This window comes from Schistocerca nitens, chromosome 4 (assembly GCF_023898315.1).
Source record: "Schistocerca nitens isolate TAMUIC-IGC-003100 chromosome 4, iqSchNite1.1, whole genome shotgun sequence".
Lineage (NCBI taxonomy): Eukaryota > Metazoa > Arthropoda > Insecta > Orthoptera > Acrididae > Schistocerca > Schistocerca nitens.
Window position 1 is genome coordinate 214123651 of NC_064617.1, and position 20150 is coordinate 214143800.

The 20150-nt window shown below is 42.2% G+C and overlaps 1 protein-coding gene across 4 annotated transcripts in view; it reads right to left on the reverse strand.

Annotated features, from left to right (window-relative positions):
• Nucleotides 1-20150, reverse strand: part of LOC126251895 (uncharacterized) — a 247780-nt gene that overhangs the window by 6417 nt on the left and 221213 nt on the right. For all 4 annotated transcript variants that reach the window (XM_049952609.1, XM_049952610.1, XM_049952608.1 and 1 more), the window contains 2 exons: nucleotides 12439-12764; nucleotides 2687-2878 (listed from right to left, as the gene is read on the reverse strand). In XM_049952609.1, the coding sequence (XP_049808566.1) occupies nucleotides 2687-2878; nucleotides 12439-12764 (518 nt within the window). The remainder of the gene's footprint in view (nucleotides 1-2686; nucleotides 2879-12438; nucleotides 12765-20150) is intronic.

Consider the following 20150-nt stretch of genomic DNA (forward strand, 5'->3'; position numbering starts at 1 on the left):
GTGTAATAAACTGTCAGTACCAGTATTTAGCCAGTAAGTGGAGGAGATGTTGTTGTATTAAGTTCTAATTACTAGACTTTGTGCCAATGTCCTGGATTAAATTCTAAACTTCTGTTCAGTGACTCATGAACCACTGGTATGTGGTGCTGTTAATGGTGATTTGTCATCTATATTCAGCATATACTCTTCAGATACAACTTTCATGCATCATGGGGTAAGATGATATTGTGCACTTGATTAGAAAACCCTTTCTTATTAAATGGATGAAAATACCACTCAGGGTCTCCAAACTGACAGTGCATTATGACCCTTTATTTCTTTTTGTTGAATGTTAATAAAAAGTGAACAAAAATGATTTCTCAGCAATTTCAGGCCATTTTAGAAAGCATTCATCTAATTTATTTTATCTGTTTGTGTCTAAGAATGAGAAATGAAACAGCTGTCAAAATTTTGGGTGAGACTTGATGACTATTAGGAAACAATCATGCAAGTGGTTTTATCCATTGGAAAGCTTAGGGGAGAATATACAGTGAAACAAATATTGTGTTTTTGATGATTTTGAAGAAATTATTTCTTATAGCCAAAATGTTTGTATTTATTTACAATGACAAATCATTGTCCACATTATAGAATAAAACAAAAATAATTTGGCCACTAATTAGTATATGAACATACAATTTTTAAAAAAATGGTGTCGCAGTCTTAATAAAATTTTCAACAACATATTCTGCAACTTGATGCATTGTCGTAGGCTTGAATTTCTCAGCATCCATAAGTATACGCTGTTTCACTGTGCACTCTATACACGTGTTCACTGTGTACTAAATACACCATCAACTAAAAAAGAATTAAGATTCATAACCTACAACTGGTGCATATATTGCTAAAAGTGTATATTTGAATACAAGATAGTAAATTACTCATAGCTGTATTGTATTATAGAAAATATATAATTTATAAGTAGATGTTAATTGTGTTTTCTGACTATCAAAAAGATACAACACATACACATAGTACAACATATACTCATAATGATATCAAAGAGAAGAAAAAATATTACTAGAAAAAGCTGAAATGGAATTTTTCACTGTGTACCATGTTATGTTGTGTACTATTCTCCCCTATATCCAGCACTATCTGGGTGGTAAGAATGATTACCTCACTGATTACCTTGCAAAGGTTAGAACAATGGCTAGAGATTTCTACATATATCTTTCAGAGGAAAAAAAAGAGTGAAGAAGCATTGATTACAAAAGAAAGATGTAGTATTTTATTGAAACATTGCAGCTGTCCACAATGGAGCAGTAGAAATGAAAAAAAATTGAGTGATTTGAAGCTGGAATTATTGGAAAATCCATTAAAGTAGCCCTAATGAGTATTTTTCATCTTATGCCTGTATTACAGCATAAAAGATGTTTGTCAAATATCTTTAATAAAAGAAAGTCAGAGTGTTGTCCTAGCTTTTATAAAATATTTATTAAAGAACATCGATGGTCTAAAAGTCCATTAGCAGAATCACAATTTACTGATGCAACCTACTGACTGGTGAGAAACTGGTCACAGTTTATTGGCCTAAAAAGGGTGCACATTGAAAAGTAAGTATGTTTTTGCTACAGTATTTTACTAATAGGGTAAGAACTTTCTGCCTTGCATCATAACATTACCTTTTACAAGTCTCTTACCATGGATGTCTGAGGAGTCAGCTCCTTGTAGAAAGTGATACTATACCATATTTGGTAATAGCTACTATTACACAGAATAATTGACATATCCCTCCCCCCTTGCTTGCCAGGCATTTACAATGTCAAGAGAAATTTTCACTTGTCTCATTTGGTTTGTTGATGAATGTGTTCTCCTAATCAATAATATTATAGCCACCTAACCAGTAATGTACTTCTAATGCATAAAAAAGGCTTAGTCCATCATAACATGGATTTTAACTCTTTTGTGCATGGTCATATGTAAACAGTATCAAGCAGTTATGCATAAATTATATAAGTCCTGCAGGTGACGAGGAGATATTGTGTAAGCTATAAACTGCTTTTTGATTACAATCTGTATCTAATCTATATGGTTGACATCCACCTAATTTGGGAGCCAGAACAGTTACTGAAATTCATCATATTCCACAAACAACTGCAATCTGATAGATATTATTAAAAATGACAACACTGATATTTATCCACTGAAAGAGCTATATTTTGTTTTAAGCAGTTTTTTGTTTAGGGGCATACATCTATAATAGAAAAACTTATCCATCTATCTCAAGCAGACTTATGTAAAGAAAACTGATGGAATAAAATAAGTAGCATGATGTAAAGACAGACATGTTTACAGTATGAGCACCTCTGTTCCTAATTAGATATAAAAAAAGGTAGCTATATGAGGTCAAAAGAATATATTGATATTAAAGTGTACTGAAATTGTGTCTTCATCTATTTCTAACAACAGTTACTACATTCACAAGTCTGTCAAGTTTGATTTCTGGGTGTAACGTCTTCCTACTGCAGCTCTGTCAAACCTGTATTCTTATTTTATAAAATGTTTCCTGTTCAAAACACTTGACTAATGTATAATTGCACTTTTGTTTGTGCAACTAAAATACTCAAATATTATATTTTAATGACAAGATGAAATTCTCAAACATTAAATTGTACAAAGGAACATTTGAAAATATTAAACATACCCATCATTGGAATTGAAGCTAGAATAAAAAATGAATTGACCACCATTTGTAGTCCATTAGCAGATGCCAGCCTCTCAATAGGAACATAATTAGGAATGACAATTGTCATGTAGACAGTTCTGAAACCCTTAGCCACTCCAAGAGCCCCAGCTACAATGAGAGCTGGTATGTAGTCATGGAACAATATGAGTGCTGAAAAGAGAGATTCCAATGAATAATTAATTAAATAAAATACATGGTTAAGATACAAATGCATGAACTATGGTAACTAAAATAAATGTCAAACAGATAAATGCTTTAACTGATTGTGTAGGTATTGAAAGTCAATCTTTTTTATTGATTATACTAGCAATTCATAGGAACTCATTATGTAAAGCAATTGCAATTGACACAAAGTATATATTAAGCTATCACAAGATCATGCTAAGACAACTTCATGTGGCACTCATTGTCTTTCTGTTGCAGTTGTCGTTCCAGCCAGAGTCAGGTTTTTTTGCATAGAATGTGGCACTTTGAATGTGCATGGATATATTTAGTTTTCAAATGACTAGGTTTTGAGTTCCTTCTTGCATGTGATTTCCATGCTGTAGATGCTTAAAAATGGCAGCTGCTAAATGCGCTAGACCTACACCTTACGAACAAAGTTTGTTAATGACATTGGAACATTCTTATATTACGACTTAAAATTCAATAGGAAAATCCCCAAGTTTACATGGCAAAATGAGTCAACAACTTTCAATAAACCATTACAAAATATTCACTCATGCAAAAATAATGAAAATTGGTTCCCCCATACACTCATGGATCCCCCACAATATAGGAAGTATGTAATTGCCAAAGGAAGGTATGTTATCAGAGACATTTAAGTCTGTAATCAAAAGATGTGGCACTTATCAGAGATAACATTCATCCCTAGTAACATTCAGTATGTCAATAAAGGATCCAGTGTCATTACATGGCTATATAGGATTCATAATGGCTTCACTTAACATGGACTGGCCCTTCAAGAAAGGTTTTCAGTAACAAATTGCCTGACTGGACAAGGATGCACCAATGGTTAGCAACAATCTATGGTGGTAGTGTTAGGTCTGTAATCCTTCATCCTAGAGTGTTTAAAGTGCGTATTATCAGAGCTGGCAATGGACTAGATGAAGGTTTTCCATAGAACAGACTGGTTTCCTTGACACATAAACAGCACAGATTCAGAAAATATCATACACATGAAATACAACTGACCCTTTATTCACCTGAAGTAGTGAGTGTTACCAACAGAGGATCTCAAGTTAATCCCATATTACTAGACTGTGAGAAGACTTTTGAAATCATTCATCATAAGTGGTTTCTAATAAAACTGTTCGCCTATCTTATCTTATAATCTTCTTTGGTATGCGACTGGATTAATGATTTTCTATAATAAATATCACAGTAATTGATGGGAAATCATTTACTGTAACCAAACTTACAGTAATGTACAAAATGTTGTTGTGTAAGATTTCATGCAAATGGTATGGAGAGGTGGGCTACAAAGTGCCAGAGCAACTGTCATCATAGGAAAGCTGGACAGGAGCAGAAATGATAAACAAACAAAGTAACACAACAAACAGCAGATTTACTTAGCTTGTATTTGTCCAAGTGTATGCAGCAAGAGGTAGAGTCCAGCTTATAACAATAACAGCAAGTATGAGGGTGTCTGAACAAGTGGGTTAACTAGGGTGTCGGAGCTGCAACGAGGCGGGGTCTGCATAGTGTCACCTAGTGAAATATCTCCAAGTGTCAGTAGGCTGTTTGGCTGCTGCCAGCCATCTATATTGGGTGGTAGTTCAGGGGGTGTGCTCAGTTGGGTTCATCAGAACCCACATGACCACTATCGGCGTCTGACAGAAACTTGCAGTTATGTTGCCAACTTTGACTGCCATGGTGTGGTATTGATATGTGATACCTCAAATATTATATGTGTTCTGCTGTTCTTAGTCTATATAAAAAGTTTAGAAGACTATCTGATCAGCCCACTTAGATTGTTTGTGGAAGAAGCTATCATTTATCATCTAGTAATGTTAACAGAAGATCAAAACAAATTATAAAATGATTTAGACAAGATACCTGATGGTGCAAAAATTGGTAACTTACCCTGAAATATGAAAAGTGTTAGGTTCTTCACTCACTCACACACACACACACACACGCACACACACACACACATACACACACTGCATGGGATCACATCAGAGAGGATGTCAAAGAAGTTCAAAGAAGAGCAGCTAAGCTCATTTTATATTAGGACAAAATAGGTGACAGAGTTGCAATTACATGATAACTAAGCTGCTGGAATGCCAATCATTGTTTTGTTCCACTAAGATCAGGTATGCTATCCCAGTGTTGCCATTAACCAAATTGTATGCCATAATTTTCTACCAGTTTCTTTTAATTAAAATGTATGCCATTACCACCTTCCTTCTATACATCTTCAGATTTTATTTCTTAGCTTTTATTGTTTTGATGCTATAATTTTGTATGATTCTTTTTAAATGTAACTGTAATTTGACTAGGATGAACAACTGTTTTTTTAATAGGCTGTTATAGTTTGACTGTCATGTGGTGCTGCATTGTTGTTTCCAACAAGTAGATTTGCTTGTTCACTTTCACTATTTATATTACAGATGTGGCATACTATTAGCTAATGAGTTTCAAAGGACTCATGATTAATATTGTTGTCTTTAATGGAATAAATGATGACCACGATACTATGAGTGTAACGTGTAACTGGTCAAAATGTTACATGGTTCTCTTTAGCATAATAAAATGACCTTACTCCCTTCCCATTCATATATTTTAAAATTATATTTCTGATCTTTGATTGTTTTGGCTGTTATATAGAACTGTCTTTATACAATCTTTATATGTGTAACTACTTGTAATTTTGTTGTGCCATGTAACAGTGCTTTTCAAGTTGTGTCACTTCATGCACTTGGGATGTAACAGCTTTGGCTTTATTACAATGTGCTTGTTTCATTATATAAAAATTGTATAAAATCACTGACACACAAATATATATAGCTTTTTATTGGCCTAGTGTGAGTAGGAGTCACACACTGAAGATTCCATATGAATTTCATTATGAACAGACACTGAATAGTCAAAGAACCTGGTGCACCTGGCTAATATCATGTAGGGCCCCTGCGAGCATGCAAAAGTGCCGCAAGAATACGTGGCATGGACTTGACTGATGTCTGAAGTAGTGCTGGTGGGAATTGAAACCATGAATCCTGCAGGGCTGTCCATAAATCCATAAGAGTGTGAGGGTTCAATAATATTCATGTCTGGGGAGTTTGATGGCCAGCAGAAGTGTTTAAACTCAGTAAAGTGTTTCTGGAGCGACTTTGTAGCAATACTGGACGTGTGGTTTGTTGCATTGTCCTACTGGAATTACCCAAGTCCGTCTGAATGCACCAAGGACATGAGCGGATACTGGTGATCAGATAGGATGCTTACATACTTGTCACCTGTCAGAGTCATATCTACATATATAATGGATATTCTATCATTCCATCTGTACATGCCCCACACCATTACAGAGCCTCCTCCAGCTTGAACAGTCCGCTGCTGATATGCAGGGTACATGGATTCATGAGGTTGTCTCCATACCCTACACATCCATCTACTCAATACATTTTGAAACGCACCGGCCAGTGTGGCTGAGCGTTTCTAGGTGCTTCAGTCTGGAACCGCGCGACCAGTACGGTCGCAGGTTCGAATCCTGCCTCGGGCGTGGATGTGTGTGATGTCCTTAGGTTAGTTAGGTTTAAGTAGTTCTGAGTTCTGGGGGACTGACGACCACAGATGTTAGGTCTCATAGTGGTCAGAGCCATTTGAACAATTTGAAACGAGACTCGTCCGACCAGGCAACATGGTTGCAGTCATCAACAGTCCAATGTCGGTGTCGATGGGACCAGGAGAGCTGTAAAGCTTTGTGTTGTGCAGTCATGAAGGGTACGTGAGTGGGCCTCTGGCCCCAAAAGCCCATATCGATGATGCTTTGTTGACTGGTTGTCATGCTGACACTTGTTGATGCCCCAGCATTCATATCTGCAGCAATTTGTGGAAGGGTTGTACTTCTGTCACGTTGAACGATACTGAGCAGTCGTCGTTGCTCCCGTTCTCGCTGGATCTTTTTCTGGCCACAGCGATGTCAGAGATTTGATGTTTTACTGGAATTGTAATATTCCCAGTACACTCGTGAAATGGTAATATGGGAAAATCCCTACTTCATCGCTACCTCGGAGACGCTGTGTGACATCGCTCGTGCGCCGATGAAAACACCACGTTCAGACTCACTTAAATCTTGATAACCTGCCATTGTAGCAGCAGTAACTGATCTAACAACTGCGCCAGACACTTGCTGTCTTATATAGGCACTGCCGGCCGCAGAGCGTATTCTGTTTACATATCTCTCAATTTGAATACGCAAGCCTGTACCAGTTACTTTGGCGCTTCAGTGTAAATAGTTTATCTAATTTGGGAATCAAAAATCTACATCTACCTCTACGCTCTGCAAGCCACCGTGAGGTGCATGACAGAGCTTACGTCCCATTGTACCAGTTATTGTGGTTTCTTCCTGTTCCATTCATGTATGGAATGTGGGAAGAATGATTGTTTAATGCCTCTGTGCGTGCATTAATTGTTCTAATATTATCTTAACCTTCCCTATGTCAGCGATGTGTAGGGAGTTGTAGTTTGTCCCTTGAGTAATCATTTAAAGCTGGTTCTTGAAACTTTGTTAACGGACTTTCTCGTGATAGTTTACGTCTGTCTTCAAGAGTCTGCCAGTTCATTTCCTTCAGTATCTCTGCGACACTCTCCCATATATTAAACAAACCTGCGACCATTCGTGCTGGCCTTCTCTATATACATTCAATTTCCCCTGTTAGTCCTATCTGGTACGGGTCCCAAAGACTGCAGCAATGTTCTAGGAAGGGTCACACTAGTGATTTGTAAGCAATCCCTTTTGTAGACTGATTGCACTTCCCCAGCACTCTACCAATAAAATGAAATTTACAGACTGCTTTTCCCACGACTGAACATATATGATCATTCCATTTCATATTCCTACAAACTGTTACACCCAGGTATTTGTATGAGTTGGTTGACTCAAATACTGACCATTGATATTATAGTCATAGGATACTACGTTTTTTCGTTTTGTGAAGTACAAAATTTTACATTTTTGAACATTCAGAGCAAGTTGCCAATCTCTGCACCACGTTAAAATCTTATCAAGATTTGACTGAATGTTTATGCAGCGTCTCTCAGATAGTACTTCATTATACACTCCTGGAAATTGAAATAAGAACACCGTGAATTCATTGTCCCAGGAAGGGGAAACTTTATTGACACATTCCTGGGGTCAGATACATCACATGATCGCACTGACAGAACCACAGGCACATAGACACAGGCAACAGAGCATGCACAATGTCGGCACTAGTACAGTGTATATCCACCTTTCGCAGCAATGCAGGCTGCTATTCTCCCATGGAGACGATCGTAGAGATGCTGGATGTAGTCCTGTGGAACGGCTTGCCATGCCATTTCCACCTGGCGCCTCAGTTGGACCAGCGTTCGTGCTGGACGTGCAGACCGCGTGAGACGACGCTTCATCCAGTCCCAAACATGCTCAATGGGGGACAGATCCGGAGATCTTGCTGGCCAGGGTAGTTGACTTACACCTTCTAGAGCACGTTGGGTGGCACGGGATACATGCGGACGTGCATTGTCCTGTTGGAACAGCAAGTTCCCTTGCCGGCCTAGGAATGGTAGAACGATGGGTTCGATGACGGTTTGGATGTACCGTGCACTATTCAGTGTCCCCTCGACGATCACCAGTGGTGTACGGCCAGTGTAGGAGATCGCTCCCCACACCATGATGCCGGGTGTTGGCCCTGTGTGCCTCGGTCGTATGCAGTCCTGATTGTGGCGCTCACCTGCACGGCGCAAACACGCATACGACCATCATTGGCACCAAGGCAGAAGCGACTCTCATCGCTGAAGACGACACGTCTCCATTCGTCCCTCCATTCACGCCTGTCGCGACACCACTGGAGGCGGGCTGCACGATGTTGGGACGTGAGCGGAAGACGGCCTAACGGTGTGCGGGACCGTAGCCTAGCTTCATGGAGACGGTTGCGAATGGTCCTCGCCGATACCCCAGGAGCAACAGTGTCCCTAATTTGCTGGGAAGTGGCGGTGCGGTCCCCTACGGCACTGCGTAGGATCCTACGGTCTTGGCGTGCATCCGTGCGTCGCTGCGGTCCGGTCCCAGGTCGACGGGCACGTGCACCTTCCGCCGACCACTGGCGACAACATCGATGTACTGTGGAGACCTCACGCCCCACGTGTTGAGCAATTCGGCGGTACGTCCACCCGGCCTCCCGCATGCCCACTATACGCCCTCGCTCAAAGTCCGTCAGCTGCACATACGGTTCACGTCCACGCTGTCGCGGCATGCTACCAGTGTTAAAGACTGCGATGGAGCTCCGTATGCCACGGCAAACTGGCTGACACTGACGGCGGCGGTGCACAAATGCTGCGCAGCTAGCGCCATTCGACGGCCAACACCGCGGTTCCTGGTGTGTCCGCTGTGCCGTGCGTGTGATCATTGCTTGTACAGCCCTCTCGCAGTGTCCGGAGCAAGTATGGTGGGTTTGACACACCGGTGTCAATGTGTTCTTTTTTCCATTTCCAGGAGTGTAGGTAACTGCATCATCTGCAAAAAAGCCTGAGTTTACTATTAATATTGTCTGCAAGGTCATGAGTATACAACATGGACAGTAAGGGTCCCAACACTTCCCTGGGGCACACCCGAAGTTACCTCTATCCTCAGTGCAGTCACAAATTTAACTTGATGCCCCTTACGATGGTGCTTTTGACAGTAAGTGGTGGATTTTCGGAAATCAAGAAACACTGCATCTACCTGGTTGCCTTGATCTAAAGCTTTCAGTATGTCGTGTGAGTTGGGTTTCACATTATCTATATGTTCGAAAACCGTTCTAGCTGGCGTTGAAGAAGTCATTCTGTTCAAGATAGCTCATTATATTTGAGCTCAGAATATGTTCTGATTCTGCAACAAATAGGTGTGAAGGATATTGGACGGTAGTTTTGTGGATCATTTCTACTATCCTTTTTGCAGACGGGTGTGATCTGTGCCTTTTTCCAAGAACAGTACACGATATGGGCTTTCGGAGCCGAAGACCCACTGGTGTACCCTTCATGACTGAACGACACAAATCTTTGCCCCTCGCCTGGGCCCATCAACACCGACATTGGACTGTTGGTGACTGGAACCATGTTGCCTGATCGGACGAGTCTCGTTTCAAATTGTATCGAGCGGATGGACGTGTACTAGTGTGGAGACAACCTCATGAGTCCATGGACTCCGCATGTCAGCAAGGGACTGTTCATGCTGGAGGAGGTTCTGTAATGGTGTGGGGCACGTGCAATTGGAGTGATACGGTCGGTACAACTGAAGTCCTTAAACGAGCGCTTTGTTGTCTGTTCGACAGTTAAAAGTCACTTATCTCAGGAACAGAGAAATGTATCAAGACGGAATTTAAGCCACACACTGAGGTCTACAGTCTCTTGACGATGTAAAAAAACTGAATCTTATAAGTCAATGAAATCAAGAGATCCCACCATTTATGTAACGTACAATGAAGAGCGAAAGAAACTGTTACATCTGTCTAATATCGTGTAGGGCCTTGCAAGCACGCAGAACTGCCGCAACACGACGTGGCATGGACTCGACTAACGTCTGAAGTAGTGCTGGAGGGAACTGACATCATGAATCCTGCGCGGCTATCCATAAATCCGTGCGAGTACGGGGGCGCGGGGGGGAGATCTGTTTTGAACAGCACGTTGCAAGGCAAACCAGATATGCTCAATAATGTTCAAGCCTGGGGAGTTTGGTGGCCAGCGGAAGTGCTTAAGCTCAGAAGAGTGTTCCTGGAGCCACTCTGTAGCAATTCTGGACGTGTGGGGTGTCGCATTGTCCTACTGGAAATGAGCAAGTCCGTCGGAATGTACAATGGACATGAATGGATGCAGATGATTAGACAGGATGGTTACGTACGTGCCACCTGTCAGAGTCGTATCTAGACGTATCAGGTGTCCCATATCACTCCAACTGCACACGCTCCACATCACTGCGGAGCCTCCACCAGTATGAACAGTCCCTTGCTGACATGCAGGGTCCATGGACTCTTGAGGTTGTCTCCACACCCGTACACGTCCATCCGCTCGATACAATTTGAAACGAGACTCGTCTGACCAGGCAACATGGTTCCAGTCCTCAACAGTCCAACGTCGGCGTTGATGGGCCCAGGTGAGGTATAAAGATTTGTGTCGTGCAGTCATGAAGGGTACACAAGAGGGCCTTCAGCTCCGAAAGCCTACCTATATCGATGATGTTTCGTTAAATGGTTCGCACGCCGACACTTGTTGATGGCCCAGCGTTGAAATCTGCAGCAATTTATGGAAGGGTTGCACTTCTGTCACGTTGAACGATCCTCAACAGTCCTCGTTGCTCCTGCTCTTGCATGATCTTTTTCTGTACGCAGCGATACCGGAGATTTGATGTTCCACCGGATTCCTGATATTCACGGTACACTCGTGAAATGGTAGTACGGGAAAATCCCCACTTCATCGCCACCTCGGAGAAGCTGTGTCGCATCGCTCGTGCGACGACTATAACAGCACGTTGAAATTCACATAAATGTTGATAACGTGACACTGTAGCTACAGTGACCGATCTAACAACTGCGCCATATAGTTGTTGTCTTATATAGGCGTTGCCGACCGCAGCGCCGTATTCTACCTGTTTACATATCTCTGAACTTGTATTCACATGCCTATATCAGTTTCGTTGTCCGACCCCGGTAGCTAAACGGTCAGCGTGACGAATTGTCAATCCTCTGGGCCAGGGTTCGATTCCCGGGTGGATCGGGGAATTTTCTCCGCCCAGGGACTGGGTGTTGTACTGTCCTCATCATCATCCTATCATCCTCATCGACTGCAGGTCGCCGAAGTGGCGTCAAATTGAAAGACCGGCACCCGGCGAATGGCCTGCCCGACGGGGGGCCCTAGCCATAAGATTAAATAAATAAAATCAGTTTCTTGGGCGATTTTGTGTATTAACGGCACGGGAGCATCGTCTACTGCATGACTAGACCGACAGGCATTCAATCGACGACTGCCGAGTATAACGCACAATCGGTATGTAATCTGAACATACAATCGGTTCTGCCACAGTTATTCATTTATTTATTAAAATCAACGTTTTATGCCATTGCTAAATTATTGAAAGGAAGTAGTGTTGACCCGTAGAGTCCTCCCATTGTCTGAGTTGCAAAAGGTAAGTTTTATCAGCAAATATTTCTTAATAACAATTAGTTGATTCGTGCCAGAATAAATGTACTTTCTTAAATAAAGGTATCTCTTTGCTACGGTCACGAGCGATTTCTGCAGCTGCACCTCATCCCAGTGACTCTGAAAGCGCCAGATGGCCAACCGCTTCTGCTAGCCAGGGTGGGAACTTATGCTTGCTTCTTACTGGGTACGTACTGCAGAGCTGATAACATGCACTTCACGTAAGTGAAATGGCAAAGCAGGAAATACATTAAAGTGCCCTCTTAAGTGCGTGACAGAGGTACCTTGGAACTTCTTGTCAAAAGCGACACAACAGGGAAGTGTTGCCTGCTTACATGTGCGTGAGGTGATGAGCATGAGGAGAGCCACCAGGTACATGGTCTGCGCTCCCAGGCCCAGGTAGTCGCCGACGAAGGGCGACACGAAGCGGAAGATGATGTCGGTGATGCCGATGATGGACATGAACGTGGCCGTCTGCTGCTTGTCGAAGCCGTAGCCCTCCATGATGAGCGGCGTGAAGAGCGAGAAGTTGAGCTCGGCGAGGATGGCCAGCGACATGCCCACCATGAGCACAACGTAGGTGGGGTCGCGCAGCAGGTCCAGGTCGAAGAAGCGCACCACCGCCTGCATCCAGCGCCGCATCCTCCCCGAGCACGTCGTTCTGCGAACAGCCCGAGTGGGAACTGCAGCGCGCCCGCCAAACTTTCTACTACAAACGACACATGTGCACGGTGATCCTAAAGTATTCTCTGAATACAAAACATTTACATTACTGGCCATTAAAATTGCTACACCACGAAGATGACGCGCTACAGACGGGAAATTTAACCGACAGGAAGAAGATGCTGTGATATGCAAATGATTAGCTTTTCAGAGCATTCACACAAGGTTGGCGCCGGTGGCGACACCTACAACGTTCTGACGTGAGGAAAGTTTCCAACCGATTTCTCATACACTAACAGCAGTTGACCGGCGTTGCCTGGTAAAACGTTGTTGTGATGCCTCGTGTAAGGAGGAGAAATGCGTACCATCACGTTTAGGACTTTGATAAAGGTCGGATTGTAACCTATCGCTATTGCGGTTTATCATATCGCGACATTGCTGCTCGCGTTGGTCGATATCCGATGACTGTTAGCGGAATATGGAATCGGTGGGTTCAGGAGAGTAACACGGAACGCCGTGCAGGATCCCAATGGCCTCGTATCACTAGCAGTCGAGATGACAGCCATTTTATCTTCATGGCTGTAATGGATCGTGCAGCCACGTCTCGATCCCTGACTCCACAGATGAGAACGTTTGCAAGACAACAACCATCTGCACGAACAGTTCGACGACGTTTGCAGCAGCATGGACTATCATCTCGGAGACCGTGGCTGCGGTTACCCTTGACGGTGCATCACAGGCAGGAGCGCCTGCGATGGTGTACTCAACGACGAACCTGGGTGCACGAATGGAAAAACGTCATTTTTTCGGATGGATACAGGTTCTGTTTACAGCATCATGATGGTCGCATCCGTGTTTCGCGACATCGCGGTGAACGCACATTGGAAGCGTGTATTCGTCATCGCCATACTGCCGTATCACCGGGCGTGATGGTGTGGGGTGCCATTGGTTACACGTCTCTGTCACCTCTTGTTCGCACTGACGGCGCTTTGAACAGTGGACGTTACATTTCAGATGTGTTACGACCCGTGGCTCTACCCTTCATTCGATCCTTGCCAAACCCTACATTTCAGCAAGATAATGCACGAGCGCATGTTGCAGGTCCTGTACGGGCCTTTCTGTATACAGAAAATGTTCGACTGCTGCCCTGGCCAGCATATTCTCCAGATCTCTCACCAATTGAAAACGTCTGGTCAATGGTGGCCGAGCAGCTGGCTCGTTACAATACGCCAGTCACTACTCTTGATGAACTGTGGTATCTTGTTGAAGGTGCATGGGCAGTTGTTGCCATGAAAGGTGCTAAAACTGCAACCATAAAAGCAAGTGGACGTGAAAAAATACACTACACTGTTATCCTTTCATGTAATGCCGATGGTACTAACCTTATTCCAATGATCATTTTCAAGCGCAAAACAATACCAAAATTTCCTAAAATACAGCCAGGTGTTGTTGTTCACGTACATCACAAGGGTTAAAAAATGGTTCAAATGGCTCTGAGCACTATGGGACTTAACATCTGTGGTCATCAGTCCCCTAGAACTTAGAACTACTTAAACCTAACTAACCTAAGGACATCACACACATCCATGCCCGAGGTAGGATTCGAACCTGCGACCGCAGTAGCCGCGCGGTTCCGGACTGAGCGCCTAGAACCGCTCGGCCACAGCGGCCGGCTCACAAGGGTTAGATGGAGGACGGATTAATGGTGTGGGTGAGAAGGAAAGGTACTTTATTGAAGGGAGTTCTCTTCTTGTCCTAGATCAGTTAAGCAATCATTTGCAAAATTCTGTGAAAGAGAAACTGATACAGGAAAATACAGAGCTTGCTGTTATTCGGAGAGGACTTACTTCACAGTTGCAACCTCTTGATGTCTCGGGAAATACACCATGTAAAGTGTGTATGAGAAACGAATGGAACAAACGGATGATGGATGAAACCCAACATGAATTCACGCTGAAGGGAGCTTTAAAACGACTTGCAGTCAAACAAGTGTGTTAGTGGATAAAACAGTCGCTGTCTAAAGTGAGAGAACACATTGTTGTCAAATATTTCAAGAAATGCGTCAGTGAAAACATCATATATAGGGTGTGAATTTTAAGTTGCCAAACCAGAATAACTCGAAAAATAAGCTTCACATGAAAAAATGTGTAGAATCCAAAGTTGATTATTTTCGAGGGGACAGTTGCTGGTGCTAAAATTAGCCCGCCAACCCAGCCGCCTGGGGGTGGGGCGAAGCCAACTTTAAAATTTCAAATGGGAACCCCCATTTTTTATTGCAGAATCAGATTCTACATAAAAAACACGTACATTTTGTCTTAAACATTTGTTTTGATTCTTGGTAGTTGGCACTATAATTCAAGAAAATCCATGTTCTCATTTTTCGTACGTCGTAACCAATAAACTAGCTGCAATAACTCCAACAACAGGTCAAAGTTTGTTCCTGACAACCAAACGTATTTAGGAGTTGAAGTTCCGAAGACAATTCAGAAACCAGAAATATTTAGTGAACGGGTTACCGTAAAAGAGTTTCATCGCATATGTAGGGATTTCATGCAGACCGGGTGTTCAGAACTGAAAAATAGATATAACTTTGATGATGTTTTATTGCCATTGCTTGCAGTTTGACGCAAACAAGGAAAGAGAAAAAATTCCCTTTCTTATGTCTCTTACGCCAAAATTGCCAAGGATAGTCTCGCTAGATGATGAGAAGCATCTACAACAAATCGATGATGACTGGAGGAAACTTCCTATCGTAAAAATAGACAAAGACATTAACAAGTGTTCAGATGTGGACGCATTTTGGGGGAACATACTCAACATAAAAACTTTACTTGGCGAGAGAGAATCCACAGCCTACCAGAGTTTGCACTTTAATGTTTATCCCTTCCACATTCAAATGCTGACTGCGAAAGAGCTTTTAGTAAGATGAATCTTATAAAAGTGAAAAATAGGAATAGGTTCGATACTTCCACGGTGAATGGATGTTTGTTTGATAGCCAGTGTGTGAGGAGCAGCAGCTCATGCAAAAATTTTGTTCTTGCTGAAAATGCGTTCAGTAGCATGAAATAAAGGCAGTTATATTCACCGCCATCTAAATCCATTTCTTCTGTTCCGACCCTCCAGATGATGACGATGGTGCGTTCCATTTTTTAGTCGTGTTCCAAGGTATGCAAATAACAAAATAGTATTTTTATATAATTTAATTTTTAAAAATTGTTTCCTAATAGAAAAATGTAAGATGAATAGCATTAAAATGTGTAGAAGTTAACGTGAAATAATCGGACTCGTCTATTTTTATGTGGAACAAGTATAAAGCACCGGCCGAGGACGGGCAAGAGTTCATCCCAATGCACTGCAACAATCATAATAGCGCTCTAATTTCATTATTCTTGACGACAAGCTTGTAAGGGAGAAAAATTTTAGAAAATGATTGAAATTATGTTTAAAGTTCGTTAGAAGTCACTAAGGGCTTTCATTATAAAATATTGGATGATTGTAGGATACGCAATTTGCGCTCCATTTTAAGCAGAAGCGCGTTTTTGACTCATTTCTGACGTCATAGCTCCTGAGAGATTTGCTGTCCAGCGATATTACGTTGCAGTTGCAGCAGTCATATATATGTAGATACTATATGCTAAATGTGTTGCCGATGGAATTTACAGTAAAGATATGATAAATTAAAACGTCATACCTGCTGAAGTTTTACTGCACACTAGTGGAAGCTGAAGATAGTTTTTGACACGTCAAAGTGCCTGTCACGTCCTATCCTCCTGAACTATGTGTCGTACAGTGATATAATTTTGCAGGTACATTCAGTAATGTATGTAGATACAGTCTACAAAGTGTGTTGCGAATAGCATCAGTAGTAAAGAAGTAAAAAATCAAAACGTAATGGCAGATGCTGAAGTTTGACCACATGAACAGCGAAAATATAGTAAGCAATAAACTTTTTTTCTTCCATCATTTTGTGGGGGCTGTCAGCGAGAAAAAGTTTCGTAAAGGTTTGAAGTTATATATGAAGTCTGTTGGACGTCGCTAAGTGTTATCCTTTCGGAGTAACGGATGAACAAATTTGGAATATCTGAGCGCCATCAGCTTCAAGACCAATACTTATTTTCTTCACAAGCTGCGACATTGTCGCGAATAAAACGGTGACCCGCATTTACAATAAGTTGCCTTTAATTTACGTCTACGGTCACAAACTCTTTGTTAACAGATTACCGATTTCGATCGTTAATGACCATCACCAGATCTGATGATGGTCATTATCGACCCAAACTGATAATCTGTTAACAAAAAGTTTGTGACCATAGACGTAAATTAAAGGACACTAGTTATTTTCTAATTGTAATACTTATTGTGTTAAACTTGACTTACTCTTAATGAATAGATTATGACACCCAAAAACGGATTTTATATCGCAGATCGTAGATCTGCACGATCCCTCAACGAAATGTACGATAATTTAGATGCAATTATGCAATCCAGTAACGGTGAAAGGTTGGCAACGCTGCTTCCCATATAGATGGATCGGTAGAGTCCAGCTTCATTGCCACCGTGATTACCAAAAATAATCCCTCTTGACTTCTTTAAGGGTTTATGTTGCCGGTAAGGGTAAGGTGTTCAGTTTACTAGTTTCTGAAGTGCAAATTCTTACAGCACGGATATGAGATGCTGTAGAGACGATGACTCAAGACTTCTTAACTAAGTCACGGAGAGAAATTGCGTATCGGTTAGACGCTCTGCAGACAACAAACAGAACACATGTTAAAGCATGTTCATAAAAGTCATTATGAGTAAAGCTGCCACCTGTAACAAATCGCATAACTGTACCTAACACAGAACCTTAGAAATACATTCTTATAATCAAAGCAAGACTTTATGCTCACCCTACATTTCGATATCCGGTACCCTACATCTAGACTATTTATTGTCATGTTACAGCAAATTTGCCTTTGTTCATTTTCTGGAATTTAACCGAGCTCACCTCAGTAGGTATCCAAATCCACAAACCTGAAGATATACGTATCTTAGCTGATGTAGTTTCACACAGAATTATAGGCGTATGTCTTTGTTGCTGCCTGAGATCATATTGAGGTTTGAATACCAAATAAAAACATCACACAACATCGAGCCCCAACAAAAATTTGTATCTGATGCACTCCAATATGGCGGCCATCAGTACTGCCATCATACTATTACCCAAAAAGAGTGGCGCAGCTTCAGGCTTCGGGGCCGCATGGCGAGTGTCTAAAATAAGTCGCCCCCCCCCCCCTTCTCCAATAGGCCTTTTTCATGTCCACCTCATTCTGAATCGAACAAAAGGTCACCCAAAATTCGTTTCTCACCACTGAAGCATGCTGAGATCAAAAAAATTGTAGACGTTCTCAATTGTTTCAAAATACAGGGCTGCTTTTTGATTATCCTCTTAGCTTATGCAGTGCCTCTAAGAGCTAGATGCAAATTTTGGATTTATTCTTTTATCCAAACCACTGTACACTGTCCAGTCACCAGATCATTATACACTGTCCAGTCACATTAATTTAACCAACAGTCAGAATCCTGAACCACCACCTTCACCGAGAGTGGTGGCGCAGTGAACAGCACACTGGACTTACATTCGGGAGGACGACGGTCCAATCCCACGTCCGGTCATCCTGATTTAGGTTTTCCGTGATTTCCCTAAATCGCATGGCAAATGCCAGGATGATTCCTTTGAAAGGGTACGGCCGACTTCCTTCCCCATCCTTCCATAACCTGATGACACCGATGACCTTGCAGTTTTGTCTCCTCCCCAAATCGGCCCCCACCCCCTGACCACCTTCTGCAGTGTGAGACGTGCCGGAGGACAATCAGTGAGGTTCTGGAATGTACTGACAAGCATGTGGAGCCATGCCGACTCCAGCGCCGTGGCCAGCTGCACTACAGTAGGTTACTGGGCTGAGTATCTATGACGCGAGCAGCCCGATCGAGATGGTCCCACAGATTCTCGATTGAGTTTAAATCCGGAGAGTCTGGTGGCCAGGAGAGTACAGTTAACTCGTCCTGGCGCTCTTCGAACCACGCATGTACACTGCAAGTTGTGTGGTATGTTGCGTTGTCCTGCTGGTAGATGCCACCATGCCCAGTAGAAACAAACTGCATGTAGATGTGGACATGGTCCCCTGGGATAGGTGCATACTTGTGTTGATCCTGTCTACCTTCAGAATGACGAAACCATCCAGAGAATGTCACGAAAACATTCCTCAGACCAAAATCTCTCTTCTGGATGCTGGGTGGTAATTTCGGACGTTTCACACCGTATCGTTAACGGCGATATGAAGCAGGGTTTTAGAACATATATTGTGTTGGAACATTATGAATTACCTCGAAGAAAACTGCCTATTGACACACAGTCAACATGGGTTTAGAAAACATCGTTCCTCGGGCATGGATGTGTGCGATGTCCTTAGGTTAGTTAGGTTTAAGTAGTTCTAAGTTCTAGGGGACTGATGACCACAGATTTTAAACCCATAGTGCTCAGAACCATTTGAACCATTTAGCCAAAACATCGTTCCTGTGAAACACAACTAGCTCTTTATTGACATGAAGTGTTGAATGCTATTGACAAGGGATTTCAGATCGATTCCGTATTTCTGGATTTCCGGATGGCTTTTGACACTGTACCACACAAGCGGCTGGTAGTGAAATTACGTGCTTATGGAATATCGTCTCAGTTATGTGACTGCTTTTGTGATTTCCTGTCAGAGAGGTCACAGTTCGTAGTATATGACGGAAAGTCATCGAGTAAAGCAGAAGTGATTTCTGGCGTTCGTCAAGGTAGTGTTATAGGACAGTTGCTATTCCTTATATAAACGATTTGGGAGACAATCTGAGCAGCTGTCTTCGGTTATTTGCAGATGACGCTGTCTTTTATCGACTAATAAAGTCATCAGAAGATCAAAACAAACTGCAAAACGATTTAGAAAAAATATCTGACTGGTGCGAAAATTGGCAATTGACCCTAAATAACGAAAAGTGTGAGGTCATCCACGTGAGTGCTAAAAGGAATTCGTTAAAATTCGGTTACACGATAAATCAGTCTAATCTAAAAGCCGTAAATTCTACTAAATACCTAGGTATTACAATTGCAAACAACTTAAATTGGAAGGAATACGTAGAAAATGTTGTGGGGAAGGCTAACCAAAGACTCCGTTTTATTGGCAGGACACTTAGGAACTGTAACAGACCTACTAAGGAGACTACGCTTTTCCGTCCTCTTTTAGAATACTGCTGCGCGGTGTGGGACCCTTACAAGATAGGACTGACAGAGCACGTCGAAAAAGTTCGAAGAAAGGCAGCACGTCGTTTTGTACTATCGCGAAATATGGGAGAGGTTGTCGCA